At 35.0% G+C, this 19,776-nt stretch overlaps 1 protein-coding gene across 3 annotated transcripts in view; it reads left to right on the plus strand.

The window, feature by feature from the left end:
- Positions 1-19,776, plus strand: part of TH1 (negative elongation factor complex member TH1) — a 152,112-nt gene that overhangs the window by 55,403 nt on the left and 76,933 nt on the right. For all 3 annotated transcript variants that reach the window (XR_016549864.1, XM_090408755.1, XM_090408754.1), the window contains 2 exons: positions 3,613-3,743; positions 15,347-15,479. Coding sequence is in view for 2 of the 3 variants with exons in the window: in XM_090408755.1 (XP_090264881.1) it covers positions 3,613-3,743; positions 15,347-15,479 (264 nt within the window). In the remaining variant the exon portion in view is untranslated. The remainder of the gene's footprint in view (positions 1-3,612; positions 3,744-15,346; positions 15,480-19,776) is intronic.

The raw sequence follows: 19,776 nt of genomic DNA on the forward strand, positions 1-19,776 counted from the left end.
ATTTTGAAGAGATTCATGGGCATGGCTCCAAACTAAAAATGTATCTTTTCCAAATCCTAGGTTTTAAAGGGAAGGAGGAGATAGCTTCAAAATCTTCGAGGTAGATGTTAGCAACTACTGGTGACAAAGGGTTTCCCATTGCTAGACCAGAATTTTGTTTGTAGATAGTACTTCAATACTTGAAATATCCAGAATGAACACAGTGAGTTAATAGGGCCATGATCTTCTTAGATAATTTATTTTTTAATAACAATAGAACTTCTTCTGTAGGAACATTTGTAAATAAGGAGACTATGTCAAAATTGGCCATGATTTCCTCTTCCTTAGTAGTGCTCTTTAGAAGAAGAAGAAGCCACTTTCATATGTGGCAAAATTAGTATGTTTTAACTATCCATATTACGACCTATTAACCCAGTGTTAGTTGTCATTTGTCACAAGCTTATTTATTTTGCATTTTTTTTGTTTTTTTATGGCATTATTATTGCGCCATTGCTGTAAGTTGTATCATCTTTCAAAAGATTTTGCATTTGTTTCATTATGACCTTTTTATTTGTTATTATAGTAACAAAAGTATTACAAGGTAATGCTACTGTCATCATCATCATCCAGGCTCATCAATACAGTATCCCTAAAACACTAACACTTAGCTTGGTGCTCTTTGTTTCAATAACAGCTTTTGCCACAGAGCTGTTATCTGGGCTACAATTTTTTTATGTCCATTGTCTACAACTCCTGTGAAATTCTTTCTCTCATCTACTGTACTCTCTACTCTCTCTCTCTCTTGACATACAAAAACAGTATCCCTATTTCCATTCCCTATGTCCAAAACGATTGTTAATGTGTTGAATAAATTTAATTGTCGTATCATTTTTAAATCACGCATCAACCATTATCCAATTTTTGAAAAACAAACTCCATCCTGTGATATGTCTAAAAGCAAGTACCATACCTTGTCTTAATATTGCACAAACTTTGTTTGCTTACACCTGGATAAAAGTAGATAATAAAAGCATTTTTAATTTATAGTATAACCAAGTGAAAAAAAATTTCAATAAATACTCTGGATTAGAGATAGATGTTGAAAGTTTTAAAAGGTGTGACAGTGACACTCTTTGACTACTTGTATATGGAAATATGACTTCTGCATCACTTCAACCTTAGTATCACAACTGGGTCTGGCTCCCGCTGATGAGATCTCAATAAAGGTTGAAACTACTAGTCTTGGCAGTGCCCCTTCCCATAATGCATAGGCATTATACATGTGCATCATCAGCTACTACGTACAAGTAGCCCAGTTGTGAAATTACTTCATGTGCAAACTTTGTTTGCTTACACTTGGATAAAGGATGAAACCAAGAATATAATTTCTTGGCATATCTTTAATTTCATTGACAGACAGGAAAAATCTAATAACATCCACCATTGAAGAGGATAAGAAATTTACATGCTACCATTCTTATGAAGGGCTATGTGTCAGACATTTCTTCACATAAGATTAAGTGGATGAAAACTGCAATATTACACAGAAGCCATTATAAATGATTTTTTGGAGTAAGCGATGTTTAAATTCACATTTCCTCTGCTCAAAACGTGCACCAGTCCTTGTTCTTAGCGGAAATCCATTAACACTGTTCTGTGAATTTTCTCAATATTTCTATAATTGTGGTATTTATTTCCTATTCTTCTGTTTGACTTCAACCAGCTACTAGCTTTTTTTTTTATATCACCTGCTCACTCTAATGCCTTGTAAATCTTTCATGGGACCATGGGCTCATTCTCATTGTCCAGTTTCCCATTGCAGGAACTTTATCTTCATTGGTAGTGGTGAATAGTATTATTACTTTCTTTATTTTCCCAGACTTTAGTATTTGAATAAATCATCTTATAAGATGGTAAGCATCATGACTACATGATACTTACCATCTGAATTTGAAATATTAATATGAAACACTGATTTTTGTAATTATATTTTATACTCCAGGATCTTAAATTTGAGAATGTAGACTGGAATCTGACTGCAACATTGATATCATTGCAGATATTTAGGTTATAGATGATTTTCATCTTTTTTGTATCCAATCATGACTTGTTTATTGGAAGCTAGAAGTTAGCATGAAAATATACCTTTTTGTTGTTTACAGTTGGATTTCCAACTTATTTATCCTTGGTCAACCCATAAGTTTATTACCATAAACATTTCCATTCATGTATGAATGAACAGTGAAAAGATATGAATAATTAGATTCCTTTTGGCAACGAATTTATTTTTCTTGATTGAAACTTCAACAAGTACTTCACCTAGTACCTCATAATTCTGATAATTTATCACAAACTACATGAAGCATTTATCTTTATTCCAAGTTTAGAAACCAACAAAAAAAAAGTTCATGCTCACACGTATGAATGAATGTAAATTAGAGGTGCATTTCTGCCAGTATAGTTTCTAGCCTGATGGGATATCAAAAGCTTTGTGAAACATTTGCACAGTAGGTCTCCAGGCAGGTTTCTAGATTTCATTCTTTGAGTAGCTATGTGTGAGAGATGTATGGGCAGTCACTTTTCTCAGTTTTATTCCATAGGTTGTCTAAAGCCTTTTTACCTCCATAATGGAGGAGAAGTAATATTACTATGAGTTGGAAGCTATTAAATTGGTGTTGATCGTATTCTTCCAGGGCTAAATCTCGTGGCTTGGCTGAGATGGACATCAGTCAGTGAGGTGTGAGCACTGTTAAGCCACACTGGGGAACAATATTCTGCTGTGAGATACATTAATGCCAAAGCTGTAGTACATAATGTACTGGCATCTGTGCTCCAAAAAGAGCCTGCTAGTTCCGGTGAGATGTTATTGCAAGTTTTTAATTTGCAAGCAACCTTTGTGAAGTGATCTTTGAAAGTCATTGATCTATCAAGAGCACTCTATGATACTTTGGGGTTCTATTGTATTTTACCATGCTATTTGCATTTAGACTTAGGCGTATAGTTGTTATTTAAATGGAAATCAGTGACTTCAGTTTTGTGCAGATTGGGTTGTAAGTTGTTTAAAATGGTTGTCAAGTTTTGATAAATCCTCTGTTAGTCCTCTGCAGCTTGAAGGCAAGTGCTGCGTTACAGTGTCATCTGTGTATATAAATTTCCACGAGACAGTGGTGGGATGTCATAAGTGTAGAGACTGAAAAGAAATGGAGCCATTAGAGATTCTGTGGAAGGCAACTCCTTAGCTTATAGTTTGTTTTGGGTCATTGGAATATACCTGAATTCATCTGTCTGGCAGCATATTATTTGCAAGATTAGCAATCTTCAGAGAAGAAATTACCTCTAGGAATTTTAAGGATTAGACCCTTGCCAAACAGTGTCAAGCTTTTGAATGATCCAGAAAAACAGAGATCATCTTTAGGCATTTGTCAAAATTCCCACACACAGGAGGTCCCAAGACACTTGTGTGTGGGGAAGAAAGAAAGGACTTTGTTGATTTCCTTTTGGTTTCACAGGGGCCTTTCAAAATATATTTGTAAGGACGCTGTGCTTAAGTTTTTAAGCGGTATCAGATAATATATGACATTCATGTATATTATTATATAAATATATTATATATATAATTTTTTTTTTAAACAGAAAATGGTCTGTCATGGAGAACATACCTATCTCTATAGCCAGACGCTACTTCATCTGCTAGCTCAGGAAGCTAGAGGAGGCTCTAATATTAAAAGGTTATCACAGGAAATCAGCAAATATGCACAGAAAACGTAAGTAATTTCCTTAATATTATAATGCTATTTTTTATGTGTGGTACGTTATTGTTATTGGATTGAACATTATAAGTTATCCTTTTCATTTATGCACTTATTTTTACAAATTGAAGGAATGTAAATGGATTTTGAATATTTCTTTTTATTCCATCATGCAGCTTTTTTTTTCCTTTATTCCCTAACAGGAATAATTTGCTTTTTTTTTTTAATGTGCATATCATTTTTCTCTCTCAAAAAAAAAGTTTTGTAGCCTTATCTGAACTAAAACTTTAGTTTTTATAGAAAGGCTTGAGTTTTCACTGTTATTCATCATTTCTTTTTATGGTATTACAACACAGAAAGAAATAAATCATAAAAATATATTTGTTAATTACCTTATATTTCACTGCATTTCAAACAAGGATCTTCAGAGCACAGCTACCTGTTATAGGCTACAATCAACAATGAGTATGTGAAAACATTTCAATTGTAACAGGTATAAACCCAAAATCTTAATTTGGCACCCTCTAATGATCTGTAGAAGTTTTTACAGTTGTTGTATTAATTATAAGATGACTGACTCACAAATTTTAGCAGTTCCTCCAAAAATGGTGCTGTTCCACCAAATCACCTACCTTTATTCCTTCACTTTTCCTAAATTCTAGAACTCAAAATTTGTTGAGATTAAAAGAGTGCTTCACAGCCATTTGCTGACTCTAAAAATAATCTGGCTTGTAATGACTTCTGTTTTGGAAATTGGTATTCTTCTGTCTAATTCTCTCTGTGTCTAAAGAATAGTCTGCCAGTCCTGGCTTGCCATAATGATGGTCGTGGTTGTAGTGGATCACTACTCTTTAATTTATACATTAATGACATAATGGAAGATTTAATGGGTTTAGTTGATAAGGCGATGTAGATATCCTGCAGGATGATATAAATAAATTGGTAGTGTGGGCAAAGGACAGTGATTGTCAATTTAATATTGCAAAATGTAAGGTAATGAATGCACTTTGGGACAAAAAAAAATTACATACTGGTTATCACATGTGATAGTACTCGACAGCAGAAAATTGAGGCTAGTGATTGCTGTTACATAATGGCAGACAAAGTTGAAGTTCAGAGGGCATATTGCAAAAGTTTTTTGTTTGGAAAGTGGTGAGCTAAGAATATTTTTTATTAATTTTATTTTTTTTGTACTGTAGGATGTACGATCACATATGAAAATGAAAAAAGATATAAATGTAAAAATTGCAAAATATTTAATAATAACAGGTGTAATTAACTCTATATTTAAACCAAACCTAGTTCAAGAACAAACCAGACTAAAAGTATACAATACATTAGCCCTACCAGTCTTAATGTATGGAAGCGAAATCTGGACAATAAAACAAAAAGACAAAGATTAACAACAGCAGAAATGAAGTTTATGAGAAAAACTGCAAAGTATACCCTATTTGATCACAAAAGAAATGAAGAAATTATGAAAGAATTAAACCAAGAACCAGTAATAGAAAAAATTAAAAAATATAAACATAAATGGATGGAACACGTTCAAAGAATGAAAACAGAAAGATTACTAAAACAAGCCTTAAAGTACAAGCCATTAGGAAAAAGAAAACCAGGAGGTCCTCTTAAACGATTCAACGATGACTTCTAAAGCCGGAACAGGCCATGCTAGGCCTAAATCCTTGATATGCATGATAATGATTTTTTTTTTTTTTTCACATATTAACCATGCCAGATTTCTATGAGACTGGCTAATGACTTACATTAGAAGTTTAATTGCATGAAATTTTCACTCAAATAGCAGTGGTATCTTTGATATGATTTCAAAATTTAAACAAGGCACAAGTAACCTAACTGAAGAATAAACAGTAAGAATATGTTAGTCACATATGAATAAATTTTAGTATTCCAAACTGTCCTAAATCCTAACACACACACACACACATATATATATATATATATTGTTATGTGGCCTTTCTCTTTTATATATTGTTTTGTTTCCTTTTAACTCTTTTATTATCTTATTCTTATTTTGATTTTTTTCTTCTATCACGTCTTAGTGTTAATGTTATCAAATCCTTACATTCCTTCTCTTATTATATACTTATCATCGGGTCTGTGCCTTTGTTTTATCACTATTCTTTATTCACTTTATTTTATTCCTTTCGTAATTTAATGATCTTAGGGCCCCAGAGATACCTGTTCCCTGAATACTATGAGCTATCCTATTCACTCAGGCAAATTTATTTACTGCGCCAGCCTGGGCCTTAAGGGTAGAGTTAAACTCAGCCTCAGAATAGTCATAGGATATCAGGTGCTACTAATAATCTTAGCTAAAATTCAGAAGCCGTAGGTTTCCTAGTTTGTTGCAGTCGTGCCCTACTATTAATTGGGATATCGCCGCGCACACATACAATCACAGGTTCGTATTTTATGAAGGGTCAGTCAGCATGATCAGAAATACAGACATGTAAAGTATCAAGTTAGTTTAATGAACTCATTATGCAATGCAATACAAAATTAAGACAATTATTAATTCTAATTTAAACTTCTACTTTTCTCTCACTCTTTCATTCTTAAAATAATTTAGCATTGATTTCTAAATGTTAACAAATTAAATATTTCAACATATTTTACATTCTTATCTACAACTCAATTTGGTCACTTAGGCATTTAGCACATTGATAATCTTTCTCGAATGAATTACGACAAAATCTCTATCTAACTGAAAGTTCTTAAATTCTTTTCAAAAGGCATAGAATCATTTACATAAATCTCAGTCCTTCACACTTCCTTCTATTACAAGTTTAAGATGCACTCTTTTCACACTGTTAGTCAATTCTCAAAAGGGGTTAGAACATGTGAAAGTATTTATCTACTCTTTATCGGTTTCTTTCTGTCCTTTGTTATGATTCTGACTATCTCGATTTTTTCGCCAGGTGGGATACACATGCTCTCCTGAGCCAGGCGCTATTTTTCTGCTAAGGGTTTACATCAACGATCCTTCTCACTGACGGCCTACGTTCTTCGATCTTGCCGAACTCTGCTGCGGTGCCATGCCGGAACTTCTCGAACGTCAGTTCTTAAAAATAAGAGCTGAACTGCGATGAACACTTGTAGCACACGGAGAGAATACAGGAACAAAACAAAACAGGGGGGGATTCAATTCCGTGTCGCGGGTTTTATACGCTCCCCAAGAGTGCCACCTTTCCGAGTTTGAATTTCTCTTATCATCCCACCTATTGGTCTCTGACTGGGTGACTTCACCAATCAACATACAGGACTTTCTACTTACAAGAATGTATGCATCATGATATCTTCTCAGATGTGATGCCCGTGAGTGCTTACGCTGCTCTTGTAGCGTTAGGGCGATCTTTGCCCTATGTTGCTGAATAACTTACATTCTTTTACTTGTAGAAAATCACTAATAATTTCTCTTATAACTGCCCCTTTTTTGCTGACTTATATTTATACTTGACACACAGACACATTAATTTTAATTCACATAATTCAAAGTTTAATATGCAAGATGTTGTTTATAAAAAAAACATAGTTATACTGTGCTAAAAGATAAGTATGCATATTTATTTTATGTTTACTGTTAGATTCTGGAATGGTCACGTCATGTAAAATGAGATCACCTAATTTTAGATCTAACAATATATATATATATATATATATATGTGTGTGTGTGTGTGTGTCTGTGTGTTTTAAAAAAAATTAAGGCTAGCTGTATAAAGAACTATTTCCCATAAGGAGAATAAATTATCATCATCAAATTCCTGCGATGTACCCTCAAGGAGTGTACAGGATATGATGGTACTACATGAAAAATTTACATCATTACTAACTCCCTATCTACAATTTTCCTCCAAATCAGTCTGTTACTTGTCAAGATGCCAACATTATCAGATTTTATATTTCTATAGTCTAAGGCGTTTTGTACTGTATCAATCCATCTATATCTTGGTCTTCCTCTGGGTCGTTTTCCTACCAACCTGGTGGAGAACACTTGTTTTGCTTTAAGCCCATCAGATTTGGGATGATATAGCAAAAGTTTCGTATGGTTGTATAAAGAAAAGCTATGACAGCTTACTATATTGCTCCAATCTGAATAGATCTGTGCTTAAGTTATATCTCTTATGAGAAAACTGTTCTTCACACAGCTTATTGTAGTTAATTTTTTTTAAAAAAATATAAAAAATATCATTAAGATTTTAGAATTTTTGAGTCTGCTACTCCACTTTATTTGTGTGTGACTGATACATTCTCATTATTACTTCTTTGGTTATGTTACTTATGCCTTGATTAATTTTTGAATTCATACTAAAGATGCCCTTGATACTAGAGCAAAAAATTTATGCAATTCAACTTCTAATTTAAGTGTTTCACTGTATTAATTTTTATTTAAATACCTATTTGCATTTCAGTTAATTGAAATAATTTTTTTTATGCTATCCAGAAGAGGACAGCCTACTTAATAAGTGATTACTCTCTCATAAATTGTCTCCCAATCTTTTTCAGACCCTGTTTCTGTTTATGGTGCTGTTCCACCAAATCACCTAACTTTATTCCTCCACTTTTCCTAAACTCTAGAATACAAGCTACTGCTTGTCGCACGCGCACACTTTTGAGCTCCAAGCTTAGTAAACCATCTTCTCATCCTATTCCTTTATTCCATCTGCCTCTGTTCTTTGCAATGGCCTTCCCCACTGACTACAAGTTCTGGTTCAAGAAACAGGTTAACAGATTCCTTCTTTTCCTTTCACTTGTCTGATAGTACTATTGTGTTATAGGTTTTGTCAACTCTTATTGCCGGCCTTGGTGGTTAGCGTATCCATTCTCCAACCAAAAGGCTGCAGCTTCGAATCCTGCTGTGGGAATGGATGTTTGTGATTGTCTGTGAAAATTCTAGTGGTGGTGGTTGGCAGTAGATGGCGTTGATGTAGGTGATGAAGATAGTTGCGGTTGGTGAAATGAGTGGAGAAGACGGAGAGTTGTAGAGTAAGTGACCTCCCTCGATGAGCCTTTGTACTCTCTGGAGGTGTTACATAATAATAATGATATCATCATTATAATAGCAACATAAAACAACAATTTAGATATTGTTGAAAGAGGAAAACTTAAAAGGCTTCATGTCAGTGAAGTAAATTAATAGAAATGGGAGATATTATAAATCCCTCCTTATTTCTTAGCTGAATGTATAGAAACTTAGCAAGTTCCAAAAGATAGAGACAGAAAGTTTATGAGAATACACCCTTCAGCATGGCATGCTTAAGGGTCAAAGCTGTATAACTGAGAGGAGACCTCCACATAGCCTTTAAAGGAATGCGGAGAACCAACCAGGGCTTCTGACCTAATGTCCAATCCTCACCTTCTCGTGGTGCACCCTGTTGGGTATCTACCTGGATACTAAACGAATGAGGATGGGCTGGAAATTTGGGATTTAGCCAACCAAATTGTATTCCTATTGGTTAAACCAAAATACAAAATGATGGTATAACATGACAAAATTTCATTCCTGCTGGGGCGTTGCCTGGTTAAACAAGGCTCCCGTTGTTTTCGACAGGGAACCAGGGCAAACAGCGAAAAGTCAGCTACTGGAACAAATCTGGAAAAACAACCCAACTCAACATCACCAGAGTTAAAGATCGGTACTATCAACATAAACATAAGAAGCCTGAATGGCAAAGAAATGGAGCTAGTAGAGGAATTAGATAAGTACCTGATCGACATAATAGGGGTAACTGAAACAAAAAAGACAAAAAAACTGGTGAGATCTTTCTGAGCAATAAATACAAAATGTTATATTCAGGCAATGACAATCAAGGAAAAGAAGGAGTAGCCATAGTATTCAACACAAAATACGAGGCTCATCTTCCTGAATTTGCAGGCAATGTCAAGTAGAGTGATTTGGGCAAACATCAGAATGGGGAAATGGTCAATGAGACTTATTTGTGCCTATGGTCCCACAGAAGGTTCTACTAAGGTAGAAGTGGAGGAATTTTTTGAGGCTCTAGAGAAAGCTACTGAACAATTAAAAAGGAAAAGTTGGTCCTTGTTGAGGATCTAAATAGCAGAGTAGGAAGTGATTGTCAGACATATAAAAATGTTTTGGGAAAATTTAGAGAAAAGAGCAAAGCTAATAATAATGGCAAATACCTGTTGGATTTCTGCTCAGGACATGGACTGGTTATTACTAACACCACGTTCCAACATAAAAATTTCCACAAATTTACATGGAGAAAAGAGGCAAGGAATAAGAAAAGTCTCATGGACTATGTTATTGTTGATGGTGATGTTTTCTCCCTAGTGCAGGACACCAGAGTGTACAGAGGATTTGAAATTGGAAGTGATCACTATTTAGTTTTGAGCAGATAAAATTGAATTTCATATTGAAAAGAATGACATGTAAGAAAGTTTTAAAGCAAATAAAAGTTGAGCAGCTCTCAGATGTGAACTGTAGACTAAAATACACAAAGATTATTGAAGAAAAAATGAAAGAGTTTGAGAACAGGAACCAAACCTTGGAGATTCAGTGGCAAGCCTTGAAGAAAACCCTGATTGATTCAGCTAGAGAGGCATGTGGTGAAGTTGTCTGCAAGGATAGAAAAATTAGAACTCCATGGTGGACACAGGAAGTTAAAGAGGCAGTGAAGGAAAAGAAGAAAGCATATGAAAAGTTCCTGGCAAATAAGTCAGCTTGTGCTCTTTGAGAATATAGAGACAAATGCAAGAATGCTAAACACTGTGTAAAACTAGCTAAACCAAAGTCATGGGAGGACATTGGCAAGAATATAGAAAATAAATATCAAGAAGGTGGGAAAATATTCTGGAGGTTGTTGAAGAAGCTTAGGAATGGAGGAAAGAGTGCTGTAAAAGGAGTTGGAGATGATAAAGGTGACATGAAAACGAGAGAATAAGATATTCTTGAAGTATGGAGTAATTACTTTGAAAAACTGCTAAATGAAACAAGCAGTGATGACAGCACCGTGATAAAAAACACTGACCAGGCATGCAGTCAGGAATACATATCCATACTTGAAGTAAAAAAGCCATCAAAGGCTTGAAATGTGGAAAGGCAGCAGGAGTAGATGATATTCGACCAGAAATGCTGAAGTATGGTGGTATAAAAGTCTTACAGCAGCTGGACTGCATAGTTTAGAATGCCTGGACAGAGGGACGAATTCCCAATGATTGGAGTAGAACTCTCATAGTACCCATATATAAAAAGTATATATTTTCAGTATGAAATTCAATTTTATCCTGCTCAAGACTAAATAGTGATCACTTCCAATTTCAAATCATCTGTACACTCTGGTGTCCTGCACCATGGAGAAAACATCACTATCAACAATAACATAGTCAATGAGACTTTTCTTATTCCTTGTCTCTTCTCTCCATGTGAATTTGTGCACATTTTTATGTTGGAACATGGTGTTAGTAATAACCAGTCCATGTCCTGAGCAGAAATCCAACAGATATTTGCCATTATTATTAGCTTTGCTCTTTTCTCCAAATTTTCCCAAAATATTTTTGTATGTCTGACAATCATTTCCTACCCTGCTATTTAGATTCCCACCAAGGACCAACTTTACCTTTTTCATTGTGTCAGTTGCTTTTTCTAAAGCATCAAAAAATTCCTCCACTTGTACATTAGTAGAACCTTCTGTGGGACCATAGGCACAAATAAGTCTCATTGTCCCTTTCCCCATTCTGATATTTGCCCACGTCACTCTAGTTGAGACTGCCTGCCATTCAAGAAGGTTAGCCTCGTATTTAGTGTTGAATACTATGGCTACTCCTTCTTTTCCTTGATTGTCATTTCCTGAATATAACATTCTGTATTTATTGCTCAGAAAGATCTCACCAGTTTTTGTCTTTTTTGTTTCAGTCACCCCTATTATGTCGATCAGGTACTTATCTAATTCCTCAGCTAGCTCCATTTCTTTGCCATTCAGGCTTCTTATGTTTATGTTAATAGTACCGATCTTTAACTCTGGTGATGTTGAGTTGGGGTGGGTTTTCAGATTTGTTCCAGTAGCTGACTTTTCTCTGTTCGCCCTGGTTTCCTGGCGAAAACAACGGGAGCCTTGTCTAACCGGGCGATGCCCCAGCCGGCATGAAATTTTGTCATGTTGTGCCATCATTTTCTATAATGGTTTAAGCCAATAAGAATACAATTTGGTCGGCTAAATCCCAAATTGCTAGCCCATCCTCGTTCGTTCAGTATCCAGGTAGATACCCTACAGGGTGCACCACGAGAAAGTGAGGATTGGACAGGTCAGAAGCCCTGGTCAGTTCTCCGCATTCCTTTAAAGACTATGTGGAGGTCTCCTCTCAGTTATACAGCTTTGACCCTTAAGCACCCTGTGAAACTTTCTAAATGTCAATATATTGAGCTATGAAATAAGGATGGATTAATAATATCCCCTATTTCTAAAAATGCAGATAATTTTATTTTAAAAAAAAATGATTCCAATTCCTCACAGAACATGAAATTCACTTACTGAGACCCTCTTTGATCTCAAGTTAATCATGATAAGCAAACACCAGCTGACTTGCATTACCATACAGAAACAAAATAAGTATGGCTTAGAAATCATTATATTTATTTTGTTCTTGGATACACTGTGTAAATATGATAAGTTATCGCACTGATTCATCATGATTAAATTTCTTATATATACCATCAAGGGATGTACGTGATGCTTCAATATTGTTACTAACTTCCTATTGACAATTTTCCTCTAGAGTGGTCTTATTTGCTATAATAAATTTAGAGTAATCCTTTATCCAAGTGTAAGAAAACAAAGTTTGCGCCTGAAGTATCTTCAGGACTAAGGCAACTCGTGGTAAAGGTGAATCAAGCTCTTATCACTCCTTGTCTTAATAATAAAGGTCAAAATTGGCCTGGGTTGTAGCTCTTTCCTTAATGCATAGCGTTATACATGTCTGCAAGGAGATGTGCTTTGCATTATTGGAGATATCAAGACAAGGAGTGATGAGAGCTAGGTTCACCTTTACCACGAGTTGCCTCAGTCCTGAAGATACTTCAGGCACAAACTTTGTTTGCTTACACTTGGATAATGGATTAAACTAAATTTATTATAGTCTAACCAAGTGGGAAAAAACTTCCAAGGTCTTATTTGCCAAGGAGGACCTTCTTACTGCATCAACCATTTATTTTGTTAAACTCTCCTCTTCCAGACTCTTACCATACACAAAATATATATCTGTTATTCAGAGACATTCATAAGTGAACATACTATCTTAAATTTCCTCACACATTCCAGAATGCTAACACTGTCAAGTTTCTTCATATGCTCATTTTTAATATGATTCTATCATTGATCCATCTATTAATTTCCCTAATTATTTTTCTCAGAACTTGTGTTCGAGGGCCTATTCTTTTATCAACTGTTTGAACACTGTGAATTTCATGGTATATGCTATACATATATTCACTTGTTCTGTGTGATGCATTGAATTATAGAGGAATTTTTCTACTGATTGTTCCAGGAAACATATTTTATGGAAAATCATGCCTAAGAAAAGGATAATAAATTGTTGGGGGGGGGGGGGGGGAGAAGGGAGAATTGTTAAATGACTTACCAGATTTAGATCGAAAACAAGTTGTCAAAACTGAATTTTTACCTAATGGCCAATAATCGAGAAATCATGTGATTATAATTTTTAATTTTTAATTATAAATCCTACCTATAAAAAGTTGTAGTCTGTCATACCTATTAATATTGTCGGTGGTCTGAGGATTACTCGGCAGAATTCAAACCTCTGGCTTGTTGGTTGCTAAGCAGCTACCCTATCCACTTAGCTGACAAAATTATCACTGTTTAACTTTATCTTAAAAAGGCATATAATAAGCCAAGGGGAAACTTCAAAACATTAAATCTGAGCACTATATAGCACTACATGTTGCAAATCAGCAGTTAGAGAATTGAAACAACTATGCAATGAAATTGCTTTTCTTAAATTTTTGAAGTTGTTCTGTGGTCAATCAGAAATCCCAGTTTACCAGTGTTCATTTCCTTCTTGTAGGGATACTTTTAATCTGCTGTCCACTAAAAAATTCTAAAGGTTCTTAAAGATTTAAAGTCCTTAAGGAACTTGATATAATATGTAGTTGTTCATGTGCACTTAAGAATAAAATATTCATGGTCACTTAAGAATAGGAGAAAACAGTACTGAGTTAAAATGTTCTCAATACCTCTGACTTTATAACAGGCCAAAGTATTCTCCTGAAGCTCTAACTTTGTGTGATACTGAGTAATTTCAGTTGTATTTTATTAACCTAATATTTCCATATTATATAGAAATGATGCTTCTCATTCACGTTTACTCTGCAGTCAGTTTACTAGGCCATGGATTCAAATCCTACAGTGAGATTGAGTGTTTGTTAATCTCTTAAATTCGTAGATAGGTTTTATTAGTGTTGAATATACATGAATAATGGGGACAAGAGAATGACCACTGAAAGGTGAATTCACTTCTCATAGTGAAGACCAGATTTCAATAAGAGTTAGATTAGTTAAGTTTGAATTGAGACTGTTACACATGAAATGACTTCCATACCAATGGAAAACATGTTTCATTCAATATAACCTCATTTTAGTATAACTTATCCTAAGAAATACAGTACAAATATTTCTATATTATTTTTGACCATCTAATGAATGCAAGAATTAACATAAACTGGGTTGTATTGGCCGAAGGATTTTTAATAATTGATACTAAGTAAAAAAACACCAAGTTTCGCCAACTTAGCTGTCTGGTTTTGTCAGGATGTATAAAAGAGATACAAAACAACTTAAACTGTTCTTGAAGGAATGAACCGAATACAGTTGTATTTTTTACAAATACAGAAGAAAGCGCACTTCAAATGCATGGATTTGCATTTACTCAGTACAATTCATCTGTCACATAAAGACTCACTAACAGCTATGCAATGCTGGGATTTGAACCCGTGATTTGGTAGTTAGAAAATGGAGACACTTTCCACTCAGTTTACTAGACCACCATTAAGAAGACATTCAAAATTTAGATTATACACATTATATATATATATATATATATATATTTTAAATCACACTTGTAAGTTTTATCTAAAACTTTCTCATGCTTTAAGTATGAGGTTTTGGCTATTGGCCATAACATATTAATCCCATATATTTAAACTTTCTGTATTACTTCATTATATTTAAGGAAATAATGCTTTTTTACTTTATTGAATATTTCATGCCTGATTCATTAATAAAGTACAATAAAAACAGTTATCTAGCTAGTTTGGTTTTAAATGTAGGGTATGTCTACTCTGCAGTCACTAGGCATGGATTCAAAGCCTACAGTGAGATTGAGTGTTTGTTAATGTCTTAAATTGGTAGATGGGTTTTATTAGTGTTGACCACATGCTGCTTATTGGTGTCAAAGTGATTGGAATAAGTTTCATGTTTGGTCTCTAAGGCAAAGTGTCCAGATTTAAGGGATGTGAAGGATAAGATGGTTTACAATATTTTATTGGTAGGATTCATATTTTAAGAAAATCGACTTGTGCATGCTATTAAACTTTCTAGTCTGTTATTATTTTTTTAATGTAGAGTTTCTGCTAGCGGCCATGATTCAACTCCTATTACAATGGCTCTTAATGGTGCAGCAGCTTTTCCACGTGCCTGTCAAGCACTATCTGCAATGCTTTCAAAAAATGCCTTGAATCCAGCTGACATAACAGTGGTAAGACTTTCTTTTTGTAACAGTTCATATAATTTTTATATATAAGAAAAATATTTATTAATTATGGAATATGATATTTCACGTAATTATTAATTTTATGTAGAATAAGATGTTATATTCAGGCAATACGTACATAGATACATGCACACCTTTCAGTCATTACCCCACCACCACTACGAACAATACGGTACTGTAAAAGCCCTTGTTAACAGAGCCTTTAACCTCAATTCCAGCCAGGCTTCCCTCACACCTCAATTCGCCATACCCTCCTGTCCAATGGTTATAATGCCAAAAAAATTAATGCAATAGTTGTTTCTTCTGTCACTTCACATCCTTCTTTAAAATGCAGATTATAGTAATTTTATTACTCTTTACTATATCTGAGTCACCTCAGAAAAAATAGCCAGAACTTTAAAGAAACATTATTTCTGCATTGCTTTCAAACCCCATTTGAAGCTGGTTACCTTTATCCATTCTCCTAAAGATCTCCCTCCCACCATTCCAGGTGTGTACAAGGTTGTTTGTTCTTGCCACTTGTCATCCCGACAAACTGAGAGATCTACCGACCATGGCTTCGATGCTTGGCACTGAATCATTTGGGAAAAAACTACTATGCTTCGCTACAGCAAATAATACAAACTTCAAGACTCTTTTTTTTTTTTTTTACAAATTCACATCAGCTTTTAAAAAACCAACTAAATCTAAATTAATATGGTTTTGTTAACTTCCCAAACTTTGGAAAATGTTAATTCTTAGACCTCCTGTCCAACAGCTAAGGCTAGCCACCAGCACCTCTTGTAGGACTTTATACTTCTAGTGTGACATCTTCCACTTATTGTTTTGTGTGTTATTACAATTTTTATATTGTATCTCTAAAAATCTCTGTGACAGAAACAAAATATTGTTTTTCTCTGCATATTCTTATCTAATCATTCACGAATTTCTCACTTTGACCAACTTTTCCAATACTTTTATCACCCATCCCAAAATACTAGTTTGACTATAGTTTGCTACCAGTCTTGGAGCCTTCTTTTTCAATAGAACTATACAACTATACTTTTCAATATTTTCAATAGAACTATACTTCTTGGAAAGAAATCAACTGATACCATATGGAAAAACAAGCAGCCATGGCAATTTAATAAGATGTAGGACCTCCTTCTTCTGTGATGACTGAGCAATCCTATGGGGCATACTTTCCACAAGGGTATAATAGTAATTAGTGGGAATTTTGGATGATTTTTCCTGCAGGCATGTAATGAAATCCTGGCCTGTTATGGGAATGGATATCTCTTGACCTCCCCTTGACTCTCCAGTTCATCCTACAGATGTTCAGTAGGGTTGAGATCAGGGCTCTGTGGATGCCAGTCAAGTGTGGTGATATTAATGCCCATAAACCACTCAGTTACAGCAGCAGCCTTCTGACACGGTGCATTGTCTTGCTGAAAGAGCCAATGGTCACTTCCATTGGCTCTTTCAGCATTGCATTGTCCATAGAAACGCCACAAAGTAGAAAGCATTGCATTGTCCATAGAAACGCCACAAAGTAGAAAGCATTGCATTGTCCAGAATGTTCAGAGGACAAACCAGGAAAAACAGAGCCATACCATCACACTGTCACCTCTGAATTTCATAGTTGGGCTTACGGACTCTGGTAAGACACATTCACTGGGCATTTTCCTCACCCACACCCATCCATCTGCTTGGTAGAGGGTGTAGTGTGATTTGTCACTCTATAACACAGCTTTCCAAGCTTCCATGTCCCACTTACATGCTCTTTGCAGCACTGAAGACAATGCTGCATGTTAGTTCAGGTGATGTGGGATTTGCATATTGTGGTCCTATTATGGAAACCCATGTTGTGAGCCTCATTTTTCAATTTTTGTGTAGATTTGTGTTCCAGTCAATGCCTGGAATTCAGCATTCATCATGTCAGCTGACACATGGCAGTTTTTACATATTATCCTTCATAGCACCCTGTAGTCACATTCAGTGAGTCTTCCACTGCATATAGCCCTTACAGTTGACTTCCTGCGCTTCCATCTTAGTATGGTATTACTTATTGTTTTTTGACCCAGGATGGCCTAGTTTGTCAACATTTGCTGAACATATAGATCTGCAACATAAGCATCCTATCACAATGCCTCTTTCAAACTCTGTCAGTTCCCTGCTCACAGTCATTTCATCCAGACACAGTTGCACTGACTTGGGTGCATCATACCTCCAGTTTATACCAGCTACAAACACGTGACTCGTTACATAGTATAATGCACCTTACCCATGGGCAGTGTCTGTTGACTTCTTTCTAAGCAGTGTATTTTACCATTTCCTTTGGACTTTGCCAAAACTGAGAATTAAGTTAAACTGCCTGGTTAAAGGTAATACCAATTCCTTTGTACAGTCTCATAATTTACGAGCTGATATCCCATCTAATCTCATAGCTGTGTTTGTATTAAGATTCTGCAAATATCCTAAGTGTTTCAATTCATCAGTTCTTGTCACAGCAGTATCTTCACTTGGAGTATATGGCCATTGCAAAGTGGTCACTCCAGTAATTCAACTTTTTGTCTTCTTCTTCTTCTGTCACATCACTGCCATCAGCACTCCTTAAAATTAACCTTTTGTAGGCATTATTCTTTTTATTTGCCACATAAACAAACTCTTTGGAATTTTCTTTGGCCGCTCAGCTAATTTCTTTTAATAACTTGATTTTTCCTTTCTTGTCATGCTAGTCACCTTTTCAGCCTGAGCCTTGTACTGCTCATGATCTTGCTGATCATCTTCTCCTTATCTCCACAGCATTCTTTTTGGAAGTTCTTGCTTAATGATATTGTCATTCTTCTGACTCCTGCTTGATTTAACCTCCTAATCTGTGTATAGTCTGATATTGCTCCCTTAGAAACTGTTTTTGGAAAATTTGGAGAAGCGAGGTAAGAACAGAAGATAAATATCAAGAAGATGACGAAATGCAAAATGTTTTGGAGGTACTGAAAAAGCTTAGAAATGTAGGAAAGAGTATTGTAAAAAGGAATCTGATGATAAAGGAGACACAAAAACTGAAGGAAGACATTTTTACATCTGAGTAATTACTTTCAAAAATTGTTAAAATGACAATGACAGAATAGTTGGTAGTATAGGGAGAAGAGAAATGCAGTCTGTGGATATATATCAATAATTGAGATAGAAAAAACATCAGAAACCTGAAATGTGGAAAGGCAGCTGGAATAGATGATATTTGACCATAAATGAGCAAATATGGAGATATAAAAGGTTTACAGTAGCTGCATTGCATAATTCAGAAAATAACTTTCAGATGATTGCAGTAGACTAATCATGGTATTTTTCTATAAAAATTGAAATAAACCAATATGAGAATGACATAGGAAATTTCTCTACTAGGTGTTCCAGGCAGGATTTATGCAAGAATACTTGAGAAGTTATTAGACACATGTATTGTTATTATAGCAAATATTTTGGCTAGAATTTAATGGGTCATCATCAGTGCATCAGCATAATCACAAAGTGAAGCTAGAACAAAGAAAGCTAATCCTATTTACAAAGCTAAGCCATGTGCTGGAATGCCACTATGGGTGGTTGCAAACTAAAATGAGATTACAGTTAATGCTAAAATTAAAATGATTCGAAATACAAAAATTAACAAAATCTAGATAAATGATTGACTGACAACATGATATTAAAAAAGGGGGGGGAGTTCACACTATTGCTTGCCATTTATGAGGATAACTCTCCCAAATCTTGGCAATGAATAGTGTGTTTAAGTTTGGGCAGCGTAGAAGTGCTTTAACACTATCTTGAAATAACCACTTAAACCCACTCATACATTACAGAAAATCTTCTGGTTACCATTCATGAAAGATAAACAGCCCCCCCTTTTCCCTGGTGCTTACCACATTCGGTGCAAGTGCCTCCACTTATACTTTCAATAAACAGGATGTTCAGTCAAAAATAACTACAAGCACATCTCCTACCTGTCTTATATCAGTAACAATAAACCTGAAAAATCTGACCTTGCTCAGCATACAGTGGACATTGATCACAATATCCTCATGTCCAGTACCTTGTACCTTTTACATTGGTAACAGTTTAGGTTTGAGTGGTTATTTAAGGTGAGTGCTGAAGCACTTCTACACCATCCAGACTTATATTAGAATGACTACCTATCCATTGCCAAGATTTAGGAGAATCTCATCCTCATAAATGGCAAGCAACAGCATGCCACCCCCTCTTTTTTTTTAAATATAAAATTTTCTCATTCAGTCATTTTATTTGTCTAAAT

This window comes from Typopeltis vanoorti, chromosome 18 (assembly GCF_054136105.1).
Source record: "Typopeltis vanoorti isolate ZY-2024b chromosome 18, IOZ_Tvanoo_1.0, whole genome shotgun sequence".
Taxonomy (NCBI): domain Eukaryota; kingdom Metazoa; phylum Arthropoda; class Arachnida; order Uropygi; family Thelyphonidae; genus Typopeltis; species Typopeltis vanoorti.